This window comes from Electrophorus electricus, chromosome 17 (genome assembly GCF_013358815.1).
Source record: "Electrophorus electricus isolate fEleEle1 chromosome 17, fEleEle1.pri, whole genome shotgun sequence".
Lineage (NCBI taxonomy): Eukaryota > Metazoa > Chordata > Actinopteri > Gymnotiformes > Gymnotidae > Electrophorus > Electrophorus electricus.
Window position 1 is genome coordinate 11,390,914 of NC_049551.1, and position 27,614 is coordinate 11,418,527.

The 27,614-nt window shown below is 44.3% G+C and overlaps 2 protein-coding genes across 2 annotated transcripts in view; one reads left to right on the forward strand and one right to left on the reverse strand.

Moving 5' to 3' along the window:
* The window catches only part of cwc27 (CWC27 spliceosome associated cyclophilin), a 36,393-nt gene extending 34,371 nt beyond the window's left edge, over nt 1-2,022 (forward strand). The window contains exon 14 of the mRNA XM_035535828.1: nt 1,341-2,022. Coding sequence (XP_035391721.1) covers nt 1,341-1,503 — 163 coding nt within the window. The 3' untranslated portion in view covers nt 1,504-2,022. The remainder of the gene's footprint in view (nt 1-1,340) is intronic.
* Nucleotides 2,023-14,813: 12,791 nt separating this feature from the next.
* Nucleotides 14,814-27,614, reverse strand: part of adamts6 (ADAM metallopeptidase with thrombospondin type 1 motif, 6) — a 59,514-nt gene continuing 46,713 nt past the window's right edge. The window contains exons 22-26 of the mRNA XM_027007625.2: nt 25,780-25,909; nt 22,598-22,802; nt 22,044-22,220; nt 19,830-19,986; nt 14,814-18,405 (exon numbers count right to left, since the gene is read on the reverse strand). Coding sequence (XP_026863426.2) covers nt 18,296-18,405; nt 19,830-19,986; nt 22,044-22,220; nt 22,598-22,802; nt 25,780-25,909 — 779 coding nt within the window. The 3' untranslated portion in view covers nt 14,814-18,295. The remainder of the gene's footprint in view (nt 18,406-19,829; nt 19,987-22,043; nt 22,221-22,597; nt 22,803-25,779; nt 25,910-27,614) is intronic.

A 27,614-nucleotide genomic window follows, 5' to 3' on the forward strand; every position in this document is an offset into this window, starting at 1 on the left:
GAAGGAATTTGTAAATAGGAACTTTAGAATGAAACTTGAGTGACCATTGTCAGAAATGTATATTGAGAGAGGAATTCTTTTTTTTTTTTTAAAGCCTTCAGTATTTATTTAATTTGTAACACATATGTCTGCAGTGTGCCAGTGACATGCTGGCCTGGATCAACTACCCAGGGTGACTTTGCATGGCTAGGTGGTGGTTGATCATGATGATGCTGATGATGTTTTCCTTTGGTAACCATGTGACCATCCCTGGTCTTTGTTTTTTGCATTGTGTGTTAATGTACTTCAGGGAGGTATTTGTGGTGCATTTCTCTCAACCAGAAGACCTGTGAATCTGCAGTGGCTCTTTATTTCTGGTTCCTGCTTGGAAGAATGTAAAACTCATTTTTTCTGTGACTGCAATGTCCTCTTGGTTGTGGAATGCAGACCTGTGAATAAGCGTGGGTTATCTGGGAAATGAAAGACAGATGAGCATCTGCAGTCTGACGGAGGCTCTGCTTTTGGGTGCATCCTGATGCCTGCAGAAGAGGCCTTGGAACTGACTGCTACTCTGCTTTCCTGAACACCTACAGCCTAAAGAGTCAAGACATAACATTTTTTTTTGGTAATTTCTTTATACCTAGATGTGAGGATACATTCTCTCTTTCGGGTACCAATGTACCATGGCCCCTCAATAGGTCTGCCAAGTCTGTATGGAAGCTAAAAGCACTCAGTTCCAGACCTGGAAAAGTATGGAAATTCATAAAATATGCTGGAAAAGTATGGATTTTCTGTTGTCAAAGGCATATATACTCAGGATGGTAACATTCTAAATCATATTTGTAATCATACACGTTCTAAATCATATTTGTAATCATACATATTCTTTTGTTCTCTGCACTAAGGCAGTCTCCCTAATGCATATCCCATTACATGTTTTCTCCTTTCCAGGGTACAGTTAATGACCTTTATAAATAGCAAGCAAAGTGAACATAGAAAGTCTGGAACGTTAAAAAAGCAATCTGGAAAAAGTCGAGAAAAGGTCCGGGAAAAAAAACGGGCAAGAATCCTCTCTACCAATGTATATAAGTTTCAACTGTAGATTTGTCGAGAAGTAAAATATGAAGGATAGCAAATATTAAATGATAATGTTAGTGAGTCCTAATCTTTTATTTGTTACTTCCATCACTCATGGCAGAAGCAGCAAGTATTGTGGAGTTTTGTGCTTGAAGGTCGGTTCCAGACTGCTTTAGAGAGGAGAAACCCCACACTCATAAGCCAAAGCCTAGGGATTCAGCTGGCTGCTTGCACCAGGCTGCTACTCTGTTAAACCGTGTTCCCTTGTCATCCCTCCACTTTAGGATGGCCCACGTTCTGCAGTTTGACGAACAAACCAGAAAGGTGAAGGACGCCAACATGCAGGATGAAGACACATTTGAGATCTATGACCCTCGCAACCCCGTCAACAAGCGCAGGCGTGAGGAGAGCAAGAAACTCTTGAAGGAAAAGAAGGTGAGGAGGTGAGATCAAGACTGGTGCGTCTGCTCCTCCAACCCTGTGCCTCCCTCAGCAGAGCCAGCAGAGCTCCTTGGAGGCAGAGCAAACGGAGGACGCTTGTAGATGGCCTTTCTTCAGGGAATAATGTATAGTACAACAGAAATATCAACCTGAAATATCCAGCTATCATCGCAACATGAGAATTTGAATCACTAGCAGGGGCAGGGCAGCAGGGGTGAGGCATTGGAACAGGAGGTTTGTTTTTTTTGTTTTTTTTCGCCTTGTACATGGTAATTGTATTGTGAAGCACTGCAAAAAATGATGTTTAATAACTATGCCACTGAAAACTGGTTAGTCTAAACTGTCCAAGTATGAGGTGGTGACGCGGCACAGCTGTTGGTGCGTGGACATCTGGACAGACTTTAGCATCTTAGATGCTGAGTGGCAGGATGGTGAGAGATATAAACCAGTCAAAAGAATTTATGGCTGCTCATAACTGGCAGTGATTAAGTGAAAAAAAAATGTATTAAAGCAGAATTCTCAAAACCTTTCTTAACATGTCTTATTTGTATTGCACATTTTAGTGTTTCAGCATCAGAATGCAGACGATATTGGACAAAAATAAACTGAGAAACAATCAAGATTTTTCTAAAGACAGAATACATGATAGAATTTATGTTAATGAGAATTTGGTTAACATGGAGAGCACATCAGACCTCGATGATGACTCACTGATGGCCTGAATGATTGAATTCCTTGAACTATGGTGAGGATTTGAGGAAGAGCAAGGCTAGGCTGTGTAGCTTCACCAAGCTTGACAGTGTGTTGTCACCTTACCACATTGCACACCGCTGCCATTACTATAAAAAGAAGCCTAAGATCTCTACAAAACTGCAAAAGAAATAGCTATTAAAGTTGCATCCTCTTGGTCGCCATCTGCCTGAGACCTGTTAAATGAAGCGACCCGAGGCTTAAGGTTCAACCTGCCTGCCGTCTGACTTGCTGAAGTGACATCAGATGCATGTCTGTGGTGAAACCAGACACAGTTCTGTTTACGGAGGTCTCTCGGTGTCCTCTTTCAGCTGTGGACCCAGACCTTCAGGGCTGTGAGCTGTGCTTGGGTTACATAGCCACATACCTCTTGCCAGTTAGGAACAAAGCCCTCCATTAGCCACAAAAACAGACTCTAAAGCGTTCCCTTCGTTTTTAATCAGCCGCCTGCTTTGTTAGTGGGGCCTAGCGGGTCTCCTAACGATGCCGGCCCAGATGCGGTTTGGGCTAAATGATGTACCACGACTACGTGTGACCAGGAGCGCAGCTTGGCTAGCACACGGCTCTTTACTGCTCCCACGGGACTACGCTTAAATTTTCATATGGAACAGGAAGGAGAGTTAATGTTACACCACGAGAGCCCCAGAGCCAGGGTTGCTGCAAATTCAAACCAGGTGAGATGCACCCGCTCCAGCTTAGCTACTGCCGACTCTGCTCTCGCTATTCCCCCTCAGCCACAGGGGTGCTGTTGGCGGATCTTGGGGGTCTACAGCTTCAGCGTGTTATTACTGAGTTTACATACCCGGGCCAATTACTTTAAATACGTGAATATTGACTGTGGTGTGGTGTGGAGTGGGAGGGGCGGATGTGTTTGCGCTAATCTATTTCAGATCGGGGGCGTGGCCTGAGGGACGTGACTGTGAGGGCTTTTATTTCCCGTGCTCATTTTGTAGTCGAGGCAAAGCTACTAATGTAATTTCTAGTGCTGCTGTTTTGTTTAAATATTGAATAAAGAAATACAATTGTGAATGAGGGTGTTCGCTGTATTATTAGCAGAAAATGATGAGCGACAGGGACTCATGAGCATAAACAAAGGACGAGTTTCATGTAACCTGAAGTACAGGGTGAGTAGTTCTGAAGATTGAATGACCGGGTAAGGGAAGTGCAGTAGCATTTGCTCCAAAAAACCTAAGATGGTACTCAGGTTCTGCAGGGCCTGGCTGGACTTCACATTAAGATGGAGCAGAACCCACAGCTGTGGAAACCTTCGTCAGCTGGGTTTGATTTGTCCTGATACATAGAATAAATGCAGCTTTCTATTAAACTGTGTTTGTTAACACATTTGAACACATCTAGTATGGTTGAACAGTGTTCAGTTGTGGCCAATTTTTAAGATTAGCATAAATTTTGGTTTTCACAATGTTTGCTGCTACACTTTTTATGTTGATGATTTGCATTAACTCTAGATTGTGAGGAGTGATCAAATGAATTTGCAATTAATTGCAAAGTCATTCTTTGCCATGAAAATTAACTTAATCACAAAGGTTACTGCATTTCAGCCCTGTCACTAAATCATTTAAGTGATCTTCTAGTTAGTTGAGGAGAAAGTGTTAATGAGGACAAGGCAGCTGATATCACTCTGTCATGCTGATTAGAAGAGCAGACTGGATGCTTTAAAAGGTTGGTGGTACTTGCAGTTTTCTTCTGTTAACCATGGTTACCTCCAAAGAAACATGTGCAGTCATTATTGCATTGCATCGCATCAAAAAGGCTTCATAGGTAAGGACACTGCTGCTTGTAAGAGCACCTAAATCAACCATTTATTGAATCATCAAGAACTTGAAGGAGAGAGATTCAATTGCAGTGAAGAATGCTTCAGGGTACCCCAGAGAAAGTCAAGCGCCAGGACCGTCTCCTAAAGAGGATGCAGCTATGGGATCGGGTAACCACCAGTGCAGAGCTTGCTCAGAAGACAGGTGTGAGTGTATCTGCATGCACAATGATGCAATGGCTTGGTGTCAAGAAGGGCAGCAAAGAAGCCACTTCTCTCCAAAAAAAACATCCAAGGACAGACTGATATTCTGCGGGAAGTATAGGGCTTATACAGCAGAGGACTGAGGTTGTTATTTTCTTTGATGAAGCACACTTCAGACTGTTTGGGACATCGGTCCGGAGAAGAAAAGGTGAGTGCTACCATGTGTCCTGTGTCATGCCAACAGTGAGGCATCCTGAGACCATTCATGTGTGGGGTTGCTTCTCATCCAAGAGAGTGGGTTTGTTCAAATGTTTGCTTAAGAACACGGTCATGAATAAGGAATGGTATCAAAACATCCTCCAAGAGCAACTTCTCCCAACGTTCCAAAAGCAATTTGGTGAAGAACAATGCTTTTCCCAGCATAATGGAGCACCATGTCACAAGGCAAAAGTGATGACCAAGTGGCTCAGTGAACAAAACATTGAAATTTGGGGTCCATAGCCAGGAAACTCCCCAGATCTCAATCCCATTGAGAACCTGTGGTCAAGCCTCAAAAAGAGGGTGGACAAACAAAAACACAGAAACTGTGATCAACTCCAAGCACTGATTAGGCAAGAATGGGCTGCCATCAGTCAAGATTTTGCCCAGAAGCTGATATCCAGCATGCCAAGCTAAATTGCAGAAGTCTTAAAAAAGAAGGGTCAACACTGTAAATATTAAGTCTTTGCTTAAACTGGATGTATTGGTCAATAAAACGTTAAAAAACGTATGAAATGCTTATAATTGTACACTATACCATAGTGTACCATAAATATCTGACAAAAGGATCTAAAAAGCAAAACGGAGGCAGTAAACTTTATGAAAACCAAAATTTGTCAGTCTCAAAACTTTTGGCCATGACTATAGACAAAATACTATATTGTAATTACTTCAGTTGTGGTGTCTTGTAGCCTACTGGGTATTCCATGAGTGTGATATGATTAAAGATTAGCTTGCTTTATTTTTTACCAAAATTGTTTGTTTTCTGGATTACTAAAACACCACAGAACACCCATCTGAGATCATTTAGGATGCAAAATGTGAAACATGATTTGTTTTGCATATTTCAATGATATAAGATAAATACGTAAGTAGTGACTGAAATCAATTAGCATAACATTGTGTCTTCTGCTAGCATTTTGTGTGAAGGTTTTAATAGCTGTGTGACTGAAAAAGGCCTAATTTGATTTTGGAAGAACAAAAAGACCTACAAAGATCACGTGTGCACCCATTGTTCTGGAATGGTACTACTCTTGTGAAGTTCAAGGTGGGAGAAGACAAGACGATGCCACTCCTGTTAGGCAGCACACTGCTAACATTTAACATTCTCACTGTCACCAAGGTAACAAATACCCATCAATACTGCTGGTCACACAACCACAGGAAATTAAATGGACCGGTAATGGCATTATCTCACTCACTAACCACTATCATCCCCTGTCCTAAAAATCATATTGCTACATATTGTGATTATGATATGCCTTGCGATTTATTTAAAGTATTAAATATAGAGCATTAACACCAATTTTGAAATTGGTTAGGATTTTAATTGCACATTAATAAAAATGTTAAGTAGCGTTATTTGTAAGAGGGCTCATTTGTAAAATGGTAGCCATCTGCAATATTAGTACTTCAAAGTCCAGTATTGTGTTTATGATTACTAGTGATGTATTGTCCACTCCTAATTTAGACAATATTGAAACAAGAGAACACTTAAAATGTAACTTGTTTCATTTTAAAAATGAGAAATGTCATAAAATGTGAAAAACTTAAGTAATTTATGTTTCAGCTCTCTAGTCAGACTTCACAATATCAAACGATCAAGCTTCATCATGATCTGACGATGTTTTGCTCCTCCTCTAATAAATGCTGTTTGGCATGTGAGCCCTGCCTCTTAGCATCTCTGGAGCTGTGTGTGATTGCTCTGGATTGGGGGGGAGAGGGTGTGGAAGAAGAGCCAGCCGATGGAAGACATGTTGAGTGAGGCATGAGGCATGTGGCTGACCCCAAACACCACGCCGTAGAAAAGCCCTGGTTCATCAAACTCATCTCTTCACACTCAGCACTGACCTGTTGCCATGCAGCCCTTCTCAATCCGAGCCCGTTGTTATGAAACAGGAAAAAAACCCAAAAAACGTTAGGGATGGAGAAAAAGGGAGCGCTAACAGAAACACACCGTGTTCCTCACGCTTCCGTGGCAGTTTGAAAGATCCGCTTATGTTAATTGAAGAGTAGGATGAACAGGCGCGGTCAGTCAAACTCTGCTGACAGTAATGATATTTCCCAGAGTTATCCAGGGTGTCATTCACATTCCTTGTTCAAACTCAAAACAGGGAGGCTGATACGACTTTCAATTCAGACACATGATTCCATCACTCAGTTATAAGAGCCACTTGACATAAGGCTTGAGAAGCTTCCTAAGCATGACACAGGTTGTGGGCAGCGTGGCTCAACCTTAGCTGACCTCCTGCATCAGGATGGAGCGCCCTCATTGTGCTGGGAGCTGCTGCAACCTGCGCAGTCGCAACTCAAAATGCTGTAGCTCCGTACCATAGCTATCTCTCTGTTCTTCTGTCTGTACTCCATACCAAAGAACCTCTCCGTTATTCTATCTGTAGATCCGTACCAAAGCTATTTTTCCGTTCTTCTGTCTGTAGTTCCATATCAAAGTGGTCTCCCCATTGTTCTGTCTGTATGTTTGCCCTAAGATCCTTGGAGCAAGAGAAAGGCATTCTCAGTCAGAAATTCCGGGTCGGGTTATAACAGTGTAGCAACAATGCTGTTTGAATAAACCCTTTGTCACGCTACACTTACTCTGTTCTCAGTTAACAAAACTTGGACCTTAACAGCTCTGATTGTAGCTTCAGTGAATAGAGGACAGCCTCTAAAGCAGGTCAGCATGCATTTAGCAAGGTTGACCCATATAAGTGTTCTCAAGTGAAACTTCAAAGTTGACCCATATAAGCGGCCTCCAGTGAAACCTCAAGGTTGACCCATATAAGCGTCCTCCAGTGAAACCTCAAGGTTGACCCATATAAGCGACCTCCAGTGAAACCTCAAGGTTGACCCATATAAGTGTCCTCCAGTGAAACCTCAAGGTTGACCCATATAAGCGACCTCCAGTGAAACCTCAAGGTTGACCCATATAAGTGTCCTCTAGTGAAACCTCAAGGTTGACCCATATAAGTGTCCTCCAGTGAAACCTCAAGGTTGACCCATATAAGTGTCCTCTAGTGAAACCTCAAGGTTGACCCATATAAGCGACCTCCAGTGAAACCTCAAGGTTGACCCATATAAGCGTCCTCCAGTGAAACCTCAAGGTTGACCCATATAAGCGACCTCCAGTGAAACCTCAAGGTTGACCCATATAAGTGTCCTCCAGTGAAACCTCAAGGTTGACCCATATAAGTGTCCTCTAGTGAAACCTCAAGGTTGACCCATATAAGTGTCCTCTAGTGAAACCTCAAGGTTGACCCATATAAGTGTCCTCCAGTGAAACCTCAAGGTTGACCCATATAAGCGTCCTCCAGTGAAACCTCAAGGTTGACCCATATAAGCGACCTCCAGATTTCACCTCCTTCCTCTCCTCCACCCTCTACTCCTGCTGTTGAGAAGTTGAGGAGGCAGCTGTTGGCCTTTTTCCACATTGAAAACACATTGTCCCAGAGGGCCTGTGCCACTTGTCCAAATCAAAGATGTGTCTGCCGTGGAGACATCCAGCTGCCATGGAGACGGAGACATCCAGCTGGCACTTCATTAGGGACGTGATGCTGGCGGGGGAGCAAGAGAAGACGCAACATGATACTGCACATCAGTACATGTTCGAAGGGGGTACTGGAGCACTTACAAAAACGCATTCATTTCTCCTGTGCTTGCCAGCTTTTTTGGATCCATGCTAGACTGCACATGAAAACCTTGGTACCAAAGGAATCGGGTGAGACTGATCTGGAATGAATAGCATTTCCCCAAATTTTTAAGGCATCGAAAGGAACCAGTCAAAACAATAAATTAAGCCCAAGCCTACAACCAAGGTTAAACTTTAAAAAGGAAACCTCAAAAATATTTTACCTCGGACCAAGCAAACTTTTTGCATTAAATTACACTCTGGATGGATGTTATCTAACCTTGCAGTTGGAGACTGTAATAATATTTCCATTTAAGGTCTGCCTGAATGTATTCCATACTAAGGGAGACACATCAGGAAAAGTGCTGTCAGAGAAAATATGTACATTTGTGAAAACAGCGCAAGGCTGTGTGTGTCACTCTAAATGAGTTCTTAATTAATCATAGGCGTCAGCTCTGAAATATGTGTATTTCATGGTCAAACTCTCTTAAGATTCCACTCACCACTGACTCACAGTCCTAGTAACACCCAAATAAACTATGGTAGCTCTCTGTCAATAATTAATCATCAGTATTATCTGGAAACCACAGGCTTTGGGTTGACCTCCCTGATCATCATAATATTATTATGGGCTGATATATTCATTTAAAATGCGAGGGCTGCTAAAAGTTTGAGCACTCTGTGCATTTGGAGATTGAACAGACAGTTTTATTGGGCCTTCTTTTTTTTTAAACCCATGAATTGAGTTGTGGAGGAAGGGCACTTTCTGCAAGCAGTATGAGTGTTTCTGACTCACACAGAGACAGCTGCGCAGACGTCCACGTCTGCTTCTCATTTTCGTCCTCGGGAGAAAAACACGTCTGTTCGCTTCCTCGGAGAGAAATGTTTGAAGCGGATTCAAATTAATTAGCATTTCATCTCGTGACACTTATGTCCAGGCTTTTGCGGAGGATACGGATGGCTATGAGTGGATGGGTGTCGGCACTGGGACAGCGACCTGGCTGCACCCCCGGGAGACTCCAGCTGATTTGTGGGCTACTGGATGAAGGGTGTGGGCATGTCAAGAAGTAGACAGTCAGTCCCGAGCACGTCTGCTGGTGATGGTACTCGGGAAACTCAGGAAGAATCCGTGGAGACCAAGAACCTTAGATTAATCCATGCATTGTTTTGTCATAGCGACAACAGTGATTGTGTGTGATTGTGCTAAATAAAGAGGTCTGATACATTGTTACATGAATAAACATTTTTTCTTCAAATGAGGAAAATGGTGTATATCCTAAAAAACATGATTTTCTGTACTTAAAAAAAAAGTCAGCTCTGACTAAGAGATTCCTCGTAGACTTTTAACTAATTGAATGTCTATCAGATTTCATAATCACCTGGCCCAGACCAAGGAATCAGAGCCTTACAGACATCGGGCTGGCTGCTTAGGATCATAGCTCCTCACATCTTGGTCTTCTAAAAGGATGAGCATGTTTAGGTCTTCTCTAAGCTGTGTTTCCCTCATCATCTCATCACTATCCAAACATTTAACATTATATTGCCTAACATGGCATTTTTAGCAAGTGCAATGGTGTGAAATTCTAGATATCTGGCAGAACAGCGGTTGTATGTGAAGGTCATACACCAACTTGTCTGTAATAGAGGTGCTCTGTAGGGAAAGGTTGTTTAGGGCATTTCTACTTTTTGAATGACTCAGATGTGTAACTTTCTTTAGAAACTCTTAGAGTATAACATTGTTGAGTGCATCATGCTTGTGTTTCTCAGAGGGCTAAGGTTTCACTGTTGACTGTTAACACTTATCTACACATTTGTTTCCATTCTCTGAACTACAAATAACCTTTGTAACTTTAGTACCCTGCAGATATCCTAGGAGTTAAAGCACTGCTCTGTTTAGTATTTTCCTTGTTCCGACTCACTGGATTCTGCTCATCGTGGGTTTGATCTTTAGTTTGAGATTGATGTTAGAGCAGGAACAATACTAAATTATTAGTACCGTTGCTGTGGAGGAACTGGAGTTTAAGAACTGGAGTTTGACAACTCTGTACTGCAACCCTTTTTGTGCCCCATTAAGCATTTTATATTGTAGAACCTGTTTTACGTACAAGTTACCACACTGTAGTAATCAAAAAAAAAAAAAAAGAATGGTGGCGAATCAAAGATTTTTTCTCACTGGATGGAGGGAAGCATTTCTGAGATCCTGTTATTGTTATATTAATCTGAAAAACTGATTAAGCCATTTAGGCTTTAGTGAAACATGCTGTTCTTTTCTCTTTTACCGTGCAGTTGGCGAACAGTGGGGGGTTGTGGGTGGGGAGGCTCTGAACATACCACCGATGAAGGGAGAACAGACAGTGTCAATCAGTGATGAGTTCGCCAGAATCTGGACCGGCCAACAACTTTAGTTACTGTGTATTTTATTTCCATATTTACACCCACATGACAGTCCTTCACTTCCAACCTACACCCTTGGAATAGTTCAGCCAAAATGTTTTCCAGGCTAAAGAAGAAACTCAAACTCCTTGAATCGTTGCCTTAGTCACTAATGTGACAATCAGAATATTTATCTCCAGTTTTATGTTGTTAAAAGGTAATTCCTAGAACTTATAAATGTAACAGGCTTAGTCTTTACTGTATACTGCATAGCTCTTTTATAACATGGAATGCGCTTGTGCACGCATGAGAAAGAATTGCAGAATTATAATTTATGTAATATTACATAATTATATAAGTAATTATAATTATATTAATATAATTTTGCATCATTATATAGATATATAATATTACATACTTGTATAAGTAATTTATATAATATTACATAATTCTATAATTAATTTATTATAGGAATTTCATTTATTATAGGAATTATTTTATATGGCGATTTGAGAGTGCCATCATGACTCCTAACTCTGTCCCTGTGTCCTGTCAAGGGGAGAGTGCCCTCACGCCTCCTGACTCTGACTCTGTCTTAGCATTCATGTGGGTTTTCTTCCTCTGCAATGACCAGTTGCCTCCCCACTAAGTGATTGGCTATCGATTCACCGAGTGCCTAATCTACTTATCCTCCAAGATATGAATGAAAGAAATACCTGAAGTTGGCATGCTGGTACTGTGGAAAGTATTTGAGTATAAAAGCTCAGCTTTAATTGTGCTGTGCAAGGTTGACCCCATTCCCATAATGGTTTTGGAGTAGTTTATATTAATATTACGTCTGTCATGTGGTCCCTGTAAAATGACTTTTCAGTATTGAGTTTGTTGCCAGTACAGTACACTTTGCTACCAGTTTTCAGTTGGTCAGTTTACAGAACAGGAAGACTGTTAAGATCATCATGATGGAAGTGGTACACAGCACCCTGCACCAGTACTTATAGATTTTGTGCAGTAGCAAGACAGAAATAAGATATGTTTTCAGGAATAGTGGCCTGTACCTTTGCTATCATTCAAGCTCTGCTTCAATAAATCTATGAAGCTAGTTAAATCCACCTATAAAGCTACAACAGGTCACTGATTCATGTAAAAGAAATTTAACAAGTGACCTTAGTCTTTCGTCTCACTCAGACTTGTGATCTTATTATTTCATCTTACTCAGAATGGTGCCTTATAGGAAAAGGACTGGGAGCTGAATCCAGCAGGTGCCTGCGGATTAATTTAGGAGATAGCAGGTCCTGGTGCCATGACGTCCATCCCTAGATTGGCATTCCTTTCTATCATATTTTTGTGTGGCCACTTTATGTCTCCAGAAACACCCTCTGGACCCTGCCTGAAAACACGCAAGAACACTTTGAGAATGCTCCAAGAACGCTCCTAAAATGCTCAGAGAATGCTCAGAGCACTTGGGGGCAGCAGGCTGCATGGCACTCTGCTGTGATTGGACAACTTGGGCAGCATTTTTTTATGTCTACTGGTAGAGATGCTTGTCATTACAGTTAATCCTCACACCTCCAGATATGCGATGCTGTGGACTCCAGGCAATCTCTTTATTTTTTCACTGCTGCCGCAGGGTGTTCTAGAGTTTAAGGCAGAGGCCTGTGTCTCTACAAGCATGCAGATGCCACTCTGGAACCGGCTGTCTGCCTGTGTCATTTCAGAGAAGCAGACCAGAGCTGGACCTGCGGTGCCAGCGATCAAAACCAGCCTCACGGGTCTTATCTGGAAAGGACACGCTTAGCCCAGCCAGGATCCACTGAAGTACACCCTGTATGTGTTCCCTGGCGTTTGCCTGTGGACATTCTTGCATGTGAGGCTTGGGGTTTGTGGAGGTAACCCAAATGTTTGCAGAGGGGTTCTCGTGAATTTCCTCAACCGATGTGTGACCTGAAAACTCACATAAAATCCAATACAGGTGTTAATTGTCATCCTGCGCACTTTCTTTTACAATACACAAACCGAAGTTGCTATTACTTTTTGTGAAGATCTTCTTTAAAGAGGAGGGTTCTTTTAGCTGAGTAGTGGCTCTGGTACTCATCTTATCAAAACCATGTCTGATATACTTAAGTGGTGTTGGCTTGTTAACATCTGTGCCTGGAAAGCCCTCTATTGCACTCTCCAAACACATACGACACACCACGCCACAAGATCAATTACACCAAACTGTCAACAGTGTCAGTAAATTATAATAAAAAACTAATACGAAAAATCCTGTTCAATATGATTCACATGCACTAGAAAAAGTCCTTCAACAACCATCTTTGAGTGTTCACAGAACGAGGTGGTTTATCTGGCCAAATGAGATATCGCTTCATGAAATTCCATGTAATGCCATACTATAGTAAAGTGTTAATTCCAGCACTGATACTCATCAGCATCACTTATTGTTAGCTTTGAAATGCTTAGAGTTGTGATGTTCACACAGGAAACACCAGGTGTTAGGGTGCACTAGGCCAGATAACTAACGCATGGTTGACGGTCTGTGGCTCAGCGTGTTAACTGACAGATTGCAGCAACCCACACAAGGGTGTAGTTCTGTTACTGTAGTTCTCATAGTGCTGAGAATTAATCAAACGTTGCTCTGGGAATGATAGCGCTTGCCAGTGTACCATTGCAAGCCACACTATGCCACAGAGGAGAATACATGCCAACCTCAAGGCTTTCAGAGCCTTGTCTGTGTTACTTGAGGGTCTTCCTGTTATGATTCTCGTGCAGGCTTCATTTGGGTCACTTTGGTAAGGGTTTGCTGTCTGGTCTTGATGCATTGTGAGATGTGTTTGAGTTTCAGAAAGCAGGAGAAAAAGAAGTGCCTTCTATTGAAAGTGCCATGCACCCTCACTGAATCAAGGTTTCCAGTGGGCTTTCTTGAGTTTATAATCCCAAACTTTGTGTATTTGCGGTTGCTGTTTTTTCCTCAGAGAACCTTCCCTGAGGGCTTCATTATTGTTCTCTCTAAACTCCTGACTGCCAGTCTATTGGCATCTGATCTTTACAAAAATCAGAGATGGAGGATTAAGGCAGTCCACGTATCCCAGAATTCCTCCGCACGTTGACTTGCACTCACCCGTGCTCCAGTATACACACATTTTTCCCTCCTTCTTCAGCCTTTGAGATAAACATAATTTCGAAAAACATGAGTGTTGTTTGCCAGGGGCAGGCCTTTGATCACTGCTGCTCCCTGTGACACCATCCGTACAGCAGGACCACGTGTCCCACCGCGGCCCAAAACGGTGCCACCACGGACGCGGCTTTGTCACGTGAGCAGAGTCACCCTAAAAGTGCTGCGCGTGCAGATAGAGCTGGAGGCGGTTTACAAATGTGAGCCGAGGACAGCGAACGCGTCCACGTCTGTTTACAGAGCCGTAGCGTAAACAGCGGTATCACGACTTTCATTTTTGTGTGACTCTTCGCAAAACACAGGAAGACATAGTCAAGCCAATTATGCATTACATTTCATTACTTCTTCGGACATCTGAGTGTGTGCCTGTAGTTTACAGAGAGATGAAGCGTGGAGTCGCTTCGAGCCGAGCGCCTTAGCGATCGCTCTTTGGCTTTACGAAGCAGACATGTAAACAGAGGAATCCTAGCTGACAGTTGGAGGCCAGCTGCTGAGGAACTGTGAACCCTCTCACCTTCCATCTGCTTCCCTCTCTGTCTTTGCCTCCCCTCGCTCGCGCTTGCTTTTTCTTTCACTTTCTTGTTTTCCCCGTCTGTTCCTCATAAATTCCTCTCCTCCCCCATTGTTCTCTCTCTCTCTCTCTCTCTCTCTCTCTCTCTGCGTTCGTTGTGTGCGGTTCAGAAGCTCGGCCAGACGCTCAGGTATTCTAAACTGGTATCTTTAGACAAAACACGTCCGACGGCGTGACTGTAATCCAAGGTTCCTCATTAGAATTTTGGTTCCCTGTTAACGTGGGCCAAGTGGGGTAGATTGTGTTTATTTTGAATAAATTAACCTGGAGTCGGAGCACAAGCTGTGATTGGGAGCGCTCCTAATCAAGCCTGCATGCGGGTAAACACTCGTTCTGACTTATGACATCCAAAACAAATGTTTAAGCTGAATTTATAAGAAAACCATTCATGACATTCATCTGTATTTACAAATGATTGTGATAAATGCTAACCACCGTTAGTTTTCCTACGAGGTTCACTGTAGGTTTAAAAGGTTGCGCTGGGCCTCACCAGGCTGGATGGGCCTCTGTTTTCTCCTACAATAAAGTATGGTTCTGTATCAGTTTTAGGTACCGCAGACTCTGGACAGAACATCCTCTTTTAGACGGACTCTTTAAATTCGTTTTATTCAGGATCCATTACATACTGTACGATTCACCAATAATAGTGTACAAGCCAAAGGAATGAGACTGTTAAGGTTACCGTGGGAGTATCTTTTTTTCCATTTTCTTTTTGCTTACCATCTGAAACTATTAATCTATTTTTTTCTTAGGACTGTCCTTCTGTGTCAATACATCATCTTATCAGCACATGCACCCACACATTCAAACACTCTTGAGAAACAAACAAAAAAAGTTTGCAGACATACTTTGAAAGGGCAACTGGGTAGCAAAGAAGGCCCATTCACATACTGCTCAGAACAAAAGTAACTGCTAATGGGAAACATTTCACTGCATTTTTTCCACCATGTTAAAGTTCATTTTCCATGCTGTGAAAATATGTATGACAAGTGACACAAGGAAATAAATTAGCATATAATTTACAATTGGAAAACAAATTAGTAACAGTGTACCAACACTAACATTGAATATAAAATCTAAGCAACTAATCAGCAAAAATGCAAAACGATTCTGTAGGTACAGGTTAAGCAATGTGACATTCACAGACACGGGTTCACAGCCATCGGCACCTGTTTCATTGGTGTGTCCTGTTTGGTATCTGTTTCATTGGTGTGTCCTGTTGGGAATCTGTTTCATTGATGTGTCCTGTTGGGAATCTGTTTCATTGGTGTGTCCTGTTGGGAATCTTGTGTATAGCCTTTCTGGCCCAAAACCTGTAAACTTGTTATTCAACCTCAGAAATGCTATGTTGTGTTGGGATATTCACTTAATAGTCATTTAAGTCCCTTTTTAAACATTTCATAACAAAGACACAGCTGATCACCATTGTGTGGGTGGCTGTGGTTTAGTAGCAGCAAAAAGTATGATGGTTTGATGATAGAAACGGCTGGAGACTGGAGACAGCTGTGTTCTGGAGTGATTAGCCAGTTACTTCTTCGCCCCACAGCCAAGGAGTCGCGTTAGGGCAGTCGATACCTCCCAGGCGTGCAGATCCCTTTGATCTAAGAAAGTGTGGTGTACAGTGTGTGGGACACTTCTGAATATGGAGCACACACTGAATGTCAGTGAAGGCCACGTAACCAGCTCACAGTGGGAGATACAAAAACAAAAATGAAAAACAAAGGAGCGGGTTTGACCAGAAAACGAACCAACCAACTCCAAACGAGAGCACCACGCCAGCCGGGCGACTGGGGCCTCCCACTCGAGCAGGTGAGCGGGAGTACGGCAAAACAAACAGCCCTCCGCCGGAGGAAGAAAAGCACCATTGAGCATGGAGGGCTGCGCGGAGTGTGTTTACAGAGCAGGCTGGGAGCAGGTGAGGGAGGAAGAGGGAGGGAGGGGGGGCGTCCGGAGGTTGTCCGGATGTGCGTGCCCTGACCTGCACCCGCGCACTGGTGCTTTACTCAGCCCGTGGAAGGGAAGACTCCACGCCCCCCAGGCAGGCCGTCCACGTGCCGACACAATCCTCCACACTGACAACTTGGGGTGAGAGAGAACTTCTGGATGGTTCTTGGTACAAATTAATTTATGTAACATTTTGCCTCATCACAGCACACAGAGTGCCCTAGGTCAGATACACAGCAGTCAGACCCAAGGAACTGGAACGTTTTGGACAGTACAATGAGATAACAGTGAATATTGTTCATAATATCCATAGCAGTTTTAATATTCTGAAAAGAAAAAAAAAAATCGCTCAAATAAAAACACAAATGGATACATTGTTTGTTTTTCACATGCGAGTTGCTTATATTGGAAGTTGTGGATGGGTGCACAGGCCTCCTTTGCTTTCTAATGTGATTTTCAGGCCTTTTTCCAAGTGTCACAAACAATGGTTGAATTCTTTGGCCTGTGATCATGTCACTCAGCCAGCCAAACAGGTGGCTTGCAAGGCATCTGGAATCTCCAGCTCAAGCCGATTTCCCCTGCAACGACCGCAACTCCCAGCAGAGCACAGAAGCCGTGGTCCCCACCGGCCAGCCACCAAACCTCACTCGACTTCTCTGCTGCCGTGAGGGATGCAGTTGAGAAGATTATTACCAGTCCATCCATTTCACTATACCAGAAATCCACTCAAATTTAGGACGCATTAGACTGGACCCGTGGTGAGTTCATTTGGAAATCTGTCAGCATATAAATTGGTGTGACATCAATTTGTTGGGGATAGGAATAGTAATTAGGCTGAACTGCAGGTGGCAGACAAAAGACCAGAAACACCACACAAAAAACTCACAATTACTAAAGGAGCTACACCTGTGACTCAAAACGTCAATGCCAGTTAGCTGTGTATGCCAGCCTTAGAAGAGGTATAATATTAGCTGTATATGCCAGCTTTATAAGAGGTATAATATTCAGCACTTTGACTTTTAAAAAACCAGAAGGCAACTAACAGTTTAAAAACATCCAATGTACAAAGATTCACAACCTTCTTCCCACAGCGAGCGTGTTGCCAGCGGCTACACGTGGTGGTGGATCCGGAATTGTCTGGGCAGCTAACTCGTGAGAGTCATCAGGTCCAGTGATGGCTCTTCATGATCATAAGACCATTTTCAGCACCTGGTGCATGCTGGGGTGTCCCCATACACACGGATCACAGTGGCCAAAGGACCTTTCCCAGTTACCACGCCCCTCATCCAGTCTGTACTGTACGTACATGTGTACCACCTTCATGCCACATTCCCAAATATCCAGAATGTTTTCTTCTTTAGAATTCCTCCCTCCAGTAGTGTAAGGATGACTAAGGCTGTACTGAAGGCAAGGGTTGGTCCTACTCCTTATAAGGTACTTGGTATTCATACTTAATATTTATATATAAATATATTGTTAGCATTCATATTTAATATTTATATATAAATATACTGTTAGTTATTCCTGTTGTTTTTTGTCCATCCCCTGTATCTGCACAGTTTAAAGTCCAGAATGTACACACATTTTCTTTGATGGATAAAATTTGGAGCAAAATGTGTATTTGTTTACACACTACTGCAGTGGAGCCAATACGTGTGTGCGTGCGTGTGTGTGTGTGTGTGTGTGTCTGTGTGTGTGAGAGAGATGAGAGAAACTTCTTGTCTTGGCTTTGTGTTTACATTGGTATTGTGAACCTATTCTCAACTGTGCCTACTCCGCAAATGATGTGTCCAGCACTTTGGATTACAACAGACAGACAGACATCAATAACAACAATAATAATTTCAACAACAAAAATTATTATTATAATAAAATAACAATAATGATCATATGGAGTTCCCACTTCACAGAAGTGAAAATAAAACAAAATGTGTCAGCATGAGACTGACCAGTGGTATGGGTTCCACAGGGCTGAAAAGGCAGGCGTGTGTGCGTGTGTGTGTGTGTGTGTGTGTGTGTGTAGGAGAGGGAGGGAGTACTCTTCTCCTGCCCATATCTCCTGTCCACATCTGCAGCGTGTTGCCCTCGTCTCTGCTGCTCTCCACTCCTGCTTTCGCTCTCGCAGTGAGATCAGTGTCCTTGGCAAGTCTTGCAGCACATCTGTCTGAAGTAGGCACGGCTGCAGAACTTGAACTTCAGCACCAGTGGGCAATATGCCACTTTGTTTACATCTTTGCACTCTGGGGGAGGAAAGAACGAGGGAGAAAACAGATGAGTGAATAAAGTGGTCAAAACTTGCATACGATCGTGGAAAAAAGTAGGAACATACGAGGCTCTTCTGCGCTCCCCTGCAGCGTGAAGAGTAGATGTTGTGGATGATAGGCAGGGCTCTGTGCCGGCGCACGACGTACAGAGCCCAGAGGCTGCTGGGTCTGCCTTCAGTCTGCCCGGTACCCACCACCCAGACATTCAATACCTCTCACTCTCTTCTCAATCACAACTGCTCACTGTGTCACGGTCTTTCTCTTGCTCTCTCACTCCATCGATCTTACTCGATGTCAAATTTATTTATAGGGTGATTTTTACATCCATTGTCACAAAGTAGCCTGACACGTCCGAATCCAAGGCCCCAGTGAACAAGTCAAGGGTGATAGTGGCAAGAAAAAATAACTCCCTAGAGCACGAGGAAGAAACCTTGAGAGGAACCAAGGAGGGGCCCATCCTCCTCTGGTCCTCCTGCTCACTCTGTTCCTGTCTTCCTCTGACTCCCACTGTCTCCCTGTTTATGGAGTTGAAATGAGACATAACTGCATTTTAACATTTTCCTTTCCCTGTTAGAACACTTCAAGAACATGTACAGCATTTCAGAGGAGGGGCAGGGGGGTTTGAGGAGGGGAGGCTCATACTGGGGTTCCGAGCCCTGCCAATGGCACTGCTTTCTCATGACGAGGCGGGACGGAACGATTCAGCTGAATATGACCCCTCCATGAGTCAACCCATTTTAGTCATTTACCCTCTTAAACTTTTAAAAAGACTGGGTGCTTCTCTTGCATGTTGGGGTTTGCTGTACTTTTAAACATTGGAGGGGAGAAAGAGAGAGAGGTAGAGACAGAGAGACAGACCCCTGCCTGATTCACAGCCTGGGATGGCTGCCATCAGCATAGTAAAGCGATGCAGGCCTTAACTGCCTTATCACGGTGAGAGTGTCTTCCCTTATTAGGCTCCTTAAATAGCTGGAGGGGAGCAGAAGGAAAGCAGACATTCCGTCACTGCTGTCTGTTAAGGCAAGATAATCCCGTTAGGGTCCATTTGGACCGGCTGATCCAGTGCGTTCTCCCAGTACAGGAAATCTCAGTACCTATCCGTCTTGGGGAAGTTGAGATGTGGTCAGCTTCTTTCACTGGGACTCCAGACTGGCCTTAATGAAGGGAGCTAAGGTTTCACAGTTAACTTTCCCAACTGACCTAGGTGATTATTTTGGAAAAATAGTATGGAGTATATAGAAACTTATTCAAGTACAGATTCATTGCTGAAAGATAAACCTGAATGCTCTTTTTCTAGGGAAAGCTGTCAAACATGCTGATATAGTTATAGAGCACATTTCACTGGGAATCTGAGAGCACCCAATCACAATTGGCAATGCTGTCATTGGTGGGAGACTCACCGTCACCGTGGGAACTGGGCGTGGAATCACACTTGCTCTCACACTGCTGCATGTTGTTGGGGCGCAGGGTGTGAGGGCACTCGTTGGACACCTGCCCTGTGTACGACAGGCACTGCACTGTCCTGAGTTGCTGCCCCAGACCACACTGTGCTGAACACTGGACACAGACACAAGCCTTATGACATTTACAGCATTTAGCTTTAGGACTTTTTTTATCCAAAACAACTTACAATTCTGACTGGGCCTTGCTCAGGGGCCCAACAGCAGCAACTTGACAGTGGTGGGGCTTGAACCAGCAACCTTCTGGTTACAAGTCAAGTACCTTAACAAGTAGTTCAGCGTTTGGCATGAGAGTTTGATCTGCTTACCTGATTCAACCTTAAAGTTATCCTATTGCAAACATACTCTATTATTGACGCTGTGCTAACCGGGCATTGTAGTCTGCAGGTGGTGGACTATTTGTCCAACTAGGAGCTGGTTTTATCTCATTTTAATTAACAAGCTGAACACCATCCCACTACTCTGTAACTGGGCCTTTTGACTGGGTCAGGCTGAATGAGACCAGACCGGAGAAACAACAGGTTCAAAATGACAAGCAACAACTGGACCCTGAGCTACAGGTGGTATATCAGTGTAATAGTTTAAATGGATATTGGATTGCTGTCAGCTGGTGCATATTAGAGAGATGTTTTTGGTGGCTGGGGGGTGGGGCATCTGAAGTTAACGACTTTCGGTTTTCCAGTAGTCTCCTTACAGCGTGATCCAATGGAAAAAAAACACACACAAAAAAAAAAACCAGTCTGCTTATCTACCCAGCACAATACACAAACGTATCTCATCACTCGCTCAGTAGGACAGTGCACTGTGCTTCAGAAACTGACGTTCAGTGATGGGCTCGAGGAAGCGCATGCATACGTGCGGGGGAGTGAGGAAACCCTTGGCATGGACTTGCCTCATATACATTTTCAGCAGAGCAGAGGTCACCTTATCCAAACGAAAGGGACCTGAGCCAGGCAGTTTGTCCCAACAGAGGTCGTAGGTCAGTGCCTGCCTTAAGTGCGATCTGAACTGGTGACCTTTCAGCCCACAGATCTCAACAATCCTGCTGGCTTACCTGGTGCTCTTTTACAAGAAGGATGGTACAGCTAAGAGTACAGCTTAAACATTAACCTTCTAAACTTCCACGGGTTTGTCATTTATTGTTGCGGTTACTCTGCAGATTTCCTTTGCCATATTTTGATCTTCCAATATTTGGTTCCAGTCTACTTTGGATGATCACTTTGAATACTTTCAAACTATTTGCAAAAAAGGGGACTACTGATGTGTGATGGGACTTAAGTTTTTTTAGCTTAACCGCCAAGCTCACAGCGTTCGTGTGGCGCTTTGGAACATGTCCTGGACTGTGGAGAGATGGAGTCGCGGGGATAATCTCGGCCTGCTATCTTTTGTCTCCTTTTCAAAACATGTTCTTGGCATTGACAGAGCAGCCTTGTCTGCAGCGGAGATAAACTTCAAACAACATGGAAGATATTATTACCACTTCCACACTTTTGGCCTGCTCAGCCATCTCTCGTTCAGAAGCATGCGCGTCACAGGCTCCCCGGGGTCTCCAGTTTATCATCAGAGTGTAAATTCTGCAGACTCTTGCCTAAAACACATGCTCATTTATGTGTTAAACTGAAACAGCCCTTAGTCTGTCTGCATCCTCTCGAAAGATGTACGAGACCAAAAACCCCTTATCTAGAGATGTTAAGCTGTTATTACGCAGCAATAAAGCATCACTAGTATTTCCCCATTTGTGTTGCTAAAACCTTACAAGCCTTTAGATAATGAAGCAAATGCAATTTTTAAGATTGTTGGGGGGGGGGGGGGTTTCTTCATTTTTGCTTTCATCCTACTGTAGAGATGCTTGATTTCCACACCAAGATGTCTCTGCTTAGATCACACTGTGGTGGCAGTAGTATGTGAGGGTAAAGGTCACACATGCACTGTGTCACACTTCATCTCCCTGAGACCCCAGACAAATCAGCTGAGCAGCACCTCAGCACCCTTGGCAAAGTGCAGTAGCCATTTGACCTGCTGAATGTACATGTCCAATCAGTACATCACCAGTGAAAACACAGCAGCCAGACAGCATGGGTCAAAATGTGGCAAACTGTCTTTTACAGATGGGGAACAAGTAAGCAAAATGGATGAAATTAAAGGCAGTTCCACCTGGCCCCACTCCCCAGGGATCCAGCGTGGCGGTGGGCAGCGAACCAGGCTGCAGCGGATCCGCACTGGGGGCTTGTTATGGTCCGAGCAGAGAGCTGGCGGGAACGTTTTGGTCAAGTCGCTGCTCTTGCACAAAACGATGCGGTGTTTGAAGCCAGGGCCACACTTCGGAGTACACTGGAGCAGAGACACAAAAAACAGGCCATGTTTTATTTTACGTGAGTTTGCGTGATTCAACAGTCTGTAGGGAGTATAATTTAGGGTTGTCAGCCCGAAAGCACTGTGCCAGAGTCACTGCTTGATACAGTTTAATGTTTGTAGAGTTCGTAATGTTTCCTAATGAGCTGGCCAGATTATTATCATGAATTAAATTAGGTGTCTTAGTACAAGGTAAAATCTGCACTGTGTATAGCCAAGTTCCCCCAAAGCATTTCAGCGCTTATAATAATAATAAGAATCTTGATCATTAATCTTATAATGACATTTTAAATGGAGTTTGAAATCCCTGGTGGAGTTTATTAGTTAAAAGGTTAATCAGACGTGACTGCTCTCACCTCGGACCAATCCAGTGTCACCCACTGTGGCGGGCACGACTGATTGTTGCAGGATTCGCGTTCGATTGGCCGATGGGTCAGGCAGTGGCTGTCGTCTAGGTTCTCCTCCTCTGCAGAGCCGATTTTGCGGATACAGAGAACGACGCGTGTGCGTGTGCCCCCATCGCATGTCTTGCTGCATTCCGACCAGTCGCCGATAAACCATCTGGACCAAAAATACACACCTGCTGTACTTGTGCATTTTGTTTTTATTTATTTGTTTTTGTCTGCAAGGGAATAACACACACCAAACTTTTCTATTCTTCAAATGTTACAGTTCTGTATGTTACTAGATTCTATCAGATTATAAGAAATAGTTTACTTAGACTGCATACAGACAAATAATTTTCCTAGTTAATTGTTTCCTTTGATAACACTGCACTGCGACACAGACTGGCCATCAGACATACGAAACAAGTCCAAATCAAAGCACGGCAAATTAATCATTAAACTTCATCATTAGCTGAGAGGATTTTAGAAAGACACGTCACAAAAACAATAAACTCTATGCCCTGTGGAGGGGCACAGGAAATGGGGAATAGGCTTTAGATGCTATTATTAGAGAAGGAGTTTAGAGAATAGGCTTAAGATTGCGTTAGAGTGCCCGTCTGCTAGTTCACTCGTACCCCCACTGGCATTCCCTTTCTCCCTCGTTTCCAGCTGCACGTAGTTGCCCCAAAGGCCTGAAGTCGGCCGCGGCCTGAACAGTAGAGCCTGACGCCAGGCATGCGAACATAAACAGACGCGGGTAAGTGCGGGTGTCCCAGCTAGGCTAACGAAGCTAACCAGGATACCACTTCTCCAGTCTACTACTAGCTAATGTCCGCTCATTCGAAAACAAGCTAGACGAATTCAGACTCAGTGATGCAGGCCCGATTAACTGGCTCGGGAATTCACCACGGTCATTGTCGTATTCGTGTTCATTCCTCCACAAAGCGATGCCAAGCAAGCAGTATCGCAGTCCGTAAGCCAAGCTCATCATCGCAGGGGATTTCAGTCAGAATAATCGCAGGTCAGTTCTCTCCAAGGGATCCAAGCAATCCCAGATTTCAAGAGCAAAGCCAGTAATTCAGTGACTGCAGATGCCTCTTTTCCTGCTGAACTACCCACGCATCTACCCACGCTTTGAGACCACCTCGGGCTCAGCCAGCTGCCACTCTCCTGCTCCTTCACAGAGTAGCCTATACTCACACTGACTAGAGATGAGGTGAGAGGATCACTGATGAGATCCTCAAAGCAGAAGGCAACGGGCCAGATGGCATCCCGGGTTGGGGCCAGCTGGCTGCCACCTTCACAAACATCTACAATCTTTCCTTGACAGTTCACTGTTCCTGACTGCTTTTAAACCACAAGCAACACCCCAGACCTTAAGAAACTCATCATCTTATACATGAACGACTACCACCCCATCACTCTTACAACCATAATGATGAAGTGCTTCAAGAGGCTGAACTCAGCCCACATTAAGAGCAGACTTCCTAGCACCTTGGACCCCTTCAGTTTGCCTGCCACGCCAACAGATCTACCGATGATGCAGTCTCCATGGCAATGCACACTCCACTGAAACACCTGGACAAAACAAACACATATGTCAATGCTGTTTGTCAACTTTAGCCCTGCCTTCAATACCATCATCCCCTCTATACTGGTCTCTAAATAAACACCATTGGACTAAGCCATACATTATGCAGCGGGATTCTGGACTTTCAGACCGCAGTCTGTTTGGATGGGCGACCATCTCTCTGCCTCCTTCACACTCAGCACTGGATGTCCTGACTGTGTGCTTTTGCCCATGCTATACACTCTCCGCAGGTATGACTGCACACAACTATAAATGGCAACATCGCCAACAGTGATGAAGGACTGTACAGGGAGGAAGTGGAACTCCTCACAGAGTGGTGCATTGCCAACACCCTCTCAGAAAAACCAAGGAGCTGACTGTTGACTTCAGGAGGAGGAGATGAGTACACACGCCACTGAGCATTGAGGGGACAATGATGGAAAAGGTGAGCAGCTTCAAGTTCGAGTATCCACACAGCCAAGGATCTCAGTTGGTCACTCAACACCTCTCGTGTTGCTAAAAAGCCAAATAGAAGCTACACTTCCTCTAAAGGCCAAGCAGTGACATCCTGACCGGCTGCATCATGGTCTAATATGGCAGCACCTCTGCTACTGAATACAAGGCTCTGCAGAGGGTGGTGAACACTGCCCAGCACAGCAGCACTCCTGCTGAACGCAACTCCCTGCAGAGGGTGGTGAACACTGCCCAGCACAGCAACACTCCTGCTGAACGCAACTCCCTGCAGAGGGTGGTGAACACTGCCCAGCACAGCAGCTAAATATAAGGCTCCGCAGAGGGTGGTGAACACTGCCCAGAACCTCACCAAAGCTGCTCTCCCACCCCTTTAAGACATCTACAACAAGAGATGCCTAAGGAAAGCCAGCAACATCTCCACAGACCCCACACATCCCAGCCACTTCCTGTTCCAACCCCTACTATCCTGAAAGAGATACCGGAACGTCAGAGCCAGAACAACCAGACTAAAGAACAGTTTCTACCCATCACATCAGTCATATCGAGAAGAACATGAACATTCACCACAGGACATCGCAGATCTACCCTGACCCATCCTCTTCATCCAGCATGTCCCACTGAGCTCATGCCCAATGTGCATGAATGCATATCACATTATACCCATTACTCTTGAACGGACATTGCACTTTACCCAGTACTTGAATATTGCCAGCGCTCACTACAGGCGGAATACACTTTGATATGAAATTTCTGATGCCATTACTTCACTACTACACATTTGCACACCTGACCTGGCCGACCCCTGCGTACTGTTCACCCGTACTTTATACACAAATCCAGTCGCCCGTGTCTGCATAATCACTGATGCCATAGTCTGCACTCTAAGCATGCCTCTGCGCATACTCTGTAACTATCAGCCACACACCTACTGTCATACAACTGCACTGGAGAATAGCTTGACAGTAATTCGTAATACTGTACAGCCCTGTATTGCTATAATGACAATAAAGTTTAACTGAATTGAAGTCCACTGACAAAAACAGCACAACAAAAACCCAACTGAGCCGAGTTGAACTGAACCCTCCGTGCTTGGTGCCATCAGACTTACTCAGGAGGGCACGGTTCCATGTTACAGGACCGGTGGTTCTCCGGGGGCTTGCTGTCAGGATCGCAGTAGCTGCTCTGGACCACCGAGTTGTCATCAAGCCTCTTGCAAACCAGTTCCTGTTTCTGAGTACCTGCGGACAGATAGCATGACATCACTTCCCGGGTGGGTGGGTTCAGCCGCTGGGCAGCCCTTCCTCTCTGCACCTGCCTCTAGGTGTGCGAGTGTCTCAGTTTTAAGGGAGTGTCTTGATAAATGACTTTACAGAGAAGCCCTTCTGTCCTTTGGCTCCTAATAGTGAAAAGAGTTAGCAAGGAGCAACCGCACGTCCGCTGTGCAGTGTGTGCTTTGCACTAGAAGGTGTGTAGTGGCCCAGGGGTTATGGGGTGGTGCTTGAGTTAAGCCAGGCTCATGCCAAGCCTGCAAGGCTGGCTGGCCTGCAAGGCCATCATGTGACACGGGTCTTCCTGCCCTGCTGCTAGAGCCATCTGGAATTTGTGTTTATTTCGGTCTAGATGTTTTTATTAAAATTTCAACATGTTCCAAACATCAGTTGTTGGACTAACAGTCATAATACAAGTGAGTAAGGGTGAGGTTGCCTTCTTCCTTAGTGTGACAGTGAAGCAGATGCAAAGGCAGCTCTCACAGGACAACTCATCAGAGCTGAATTCTCTGAGACTGCCCCTGTGTGCATCCACGCATGCTAGAATGCAATAACAGCTCCAGTGCATCATACGTATGCTAGAATGCAATAATGGCCCCTGTGTGCATCCACGCATGCTAGAATGCAATAACAGCTCCAGTGCATCATACGTATGCTAGAATGCAATAATGGCCCCTGTGTGCATCCACGCATGCTAGAATGCAATAACAGCTCCAGTGCATCATACGTATGCTAGAATGCAATAATGGCCCCTGTGTGCATCCACGCATGCTAGAATGCAATAACAGCTCCAGTGCATCATACGTATGCTAGAATGCAATAATGGCCCCAGCGTGCATCAAACACATGCTAGAATGCAATAATGGCCCCAGCGTGCATCAAACACATGCTAGAATGCAAGAAATGCTAGAAATGCTTTTTGACATCATTTTGTGGTCTAGAGGCATTATGCTACATTGTCCTAAATAATGCCTTAAATAAACCCTTCGTCAGACTTGAAACAATGAAATTTGATGGGGATGTGCAAATAGGCAAATACAAAGCCAAGCATCTGGAGTGGTGCAAATTCACTGTAATGTCTACAAGAATATTCCAGGACTTTATGGCTTTTAACATCAAGCAAAGCAACAGGGTCCAAAACCTTGCTCTGAGTTCCAGGCAAAGAAGATCAGCACCAGCAATAAAGAAACATTACCAACAAAGCATTTTGCAAATGAAGTACTTTCACAGTATGAAGCATTAAAACGGCAATCGAGGCTGCACCCTTTATGTGGTCCCTGGAGGACACACATGTGAACATACATGCACGCACATGCACCACACACTGTATGCTCCGCGGTCTGCGATGTTTGCATTTTTGCCTACATATCGCAAGTATTTTGAATGTTTTCCGGCAGCCGCAGCTTAAGAGAAACGCAGGCAGGAAAACTATTTGTTGTTGTAGGAAAGCCATTTGCTGTTGGCCGGGCAGAGCGCTCTGCTCATTTTTGAGGTGAGGGCTCACATTAACGTGCGGTTCTGGCATTCAGAGCTGAAAATCTGAAGCAGGCCTGCATTTGTGGCACGGTCCACAGCAATGCGGCACCGGCCAACCGGCAGAAGGGGAAACCTCTGCCGGTGTGGCTAACAACAAATGCAGGCGGGTGAGAAGAAAGGGAAGATGAGTAACGGATGA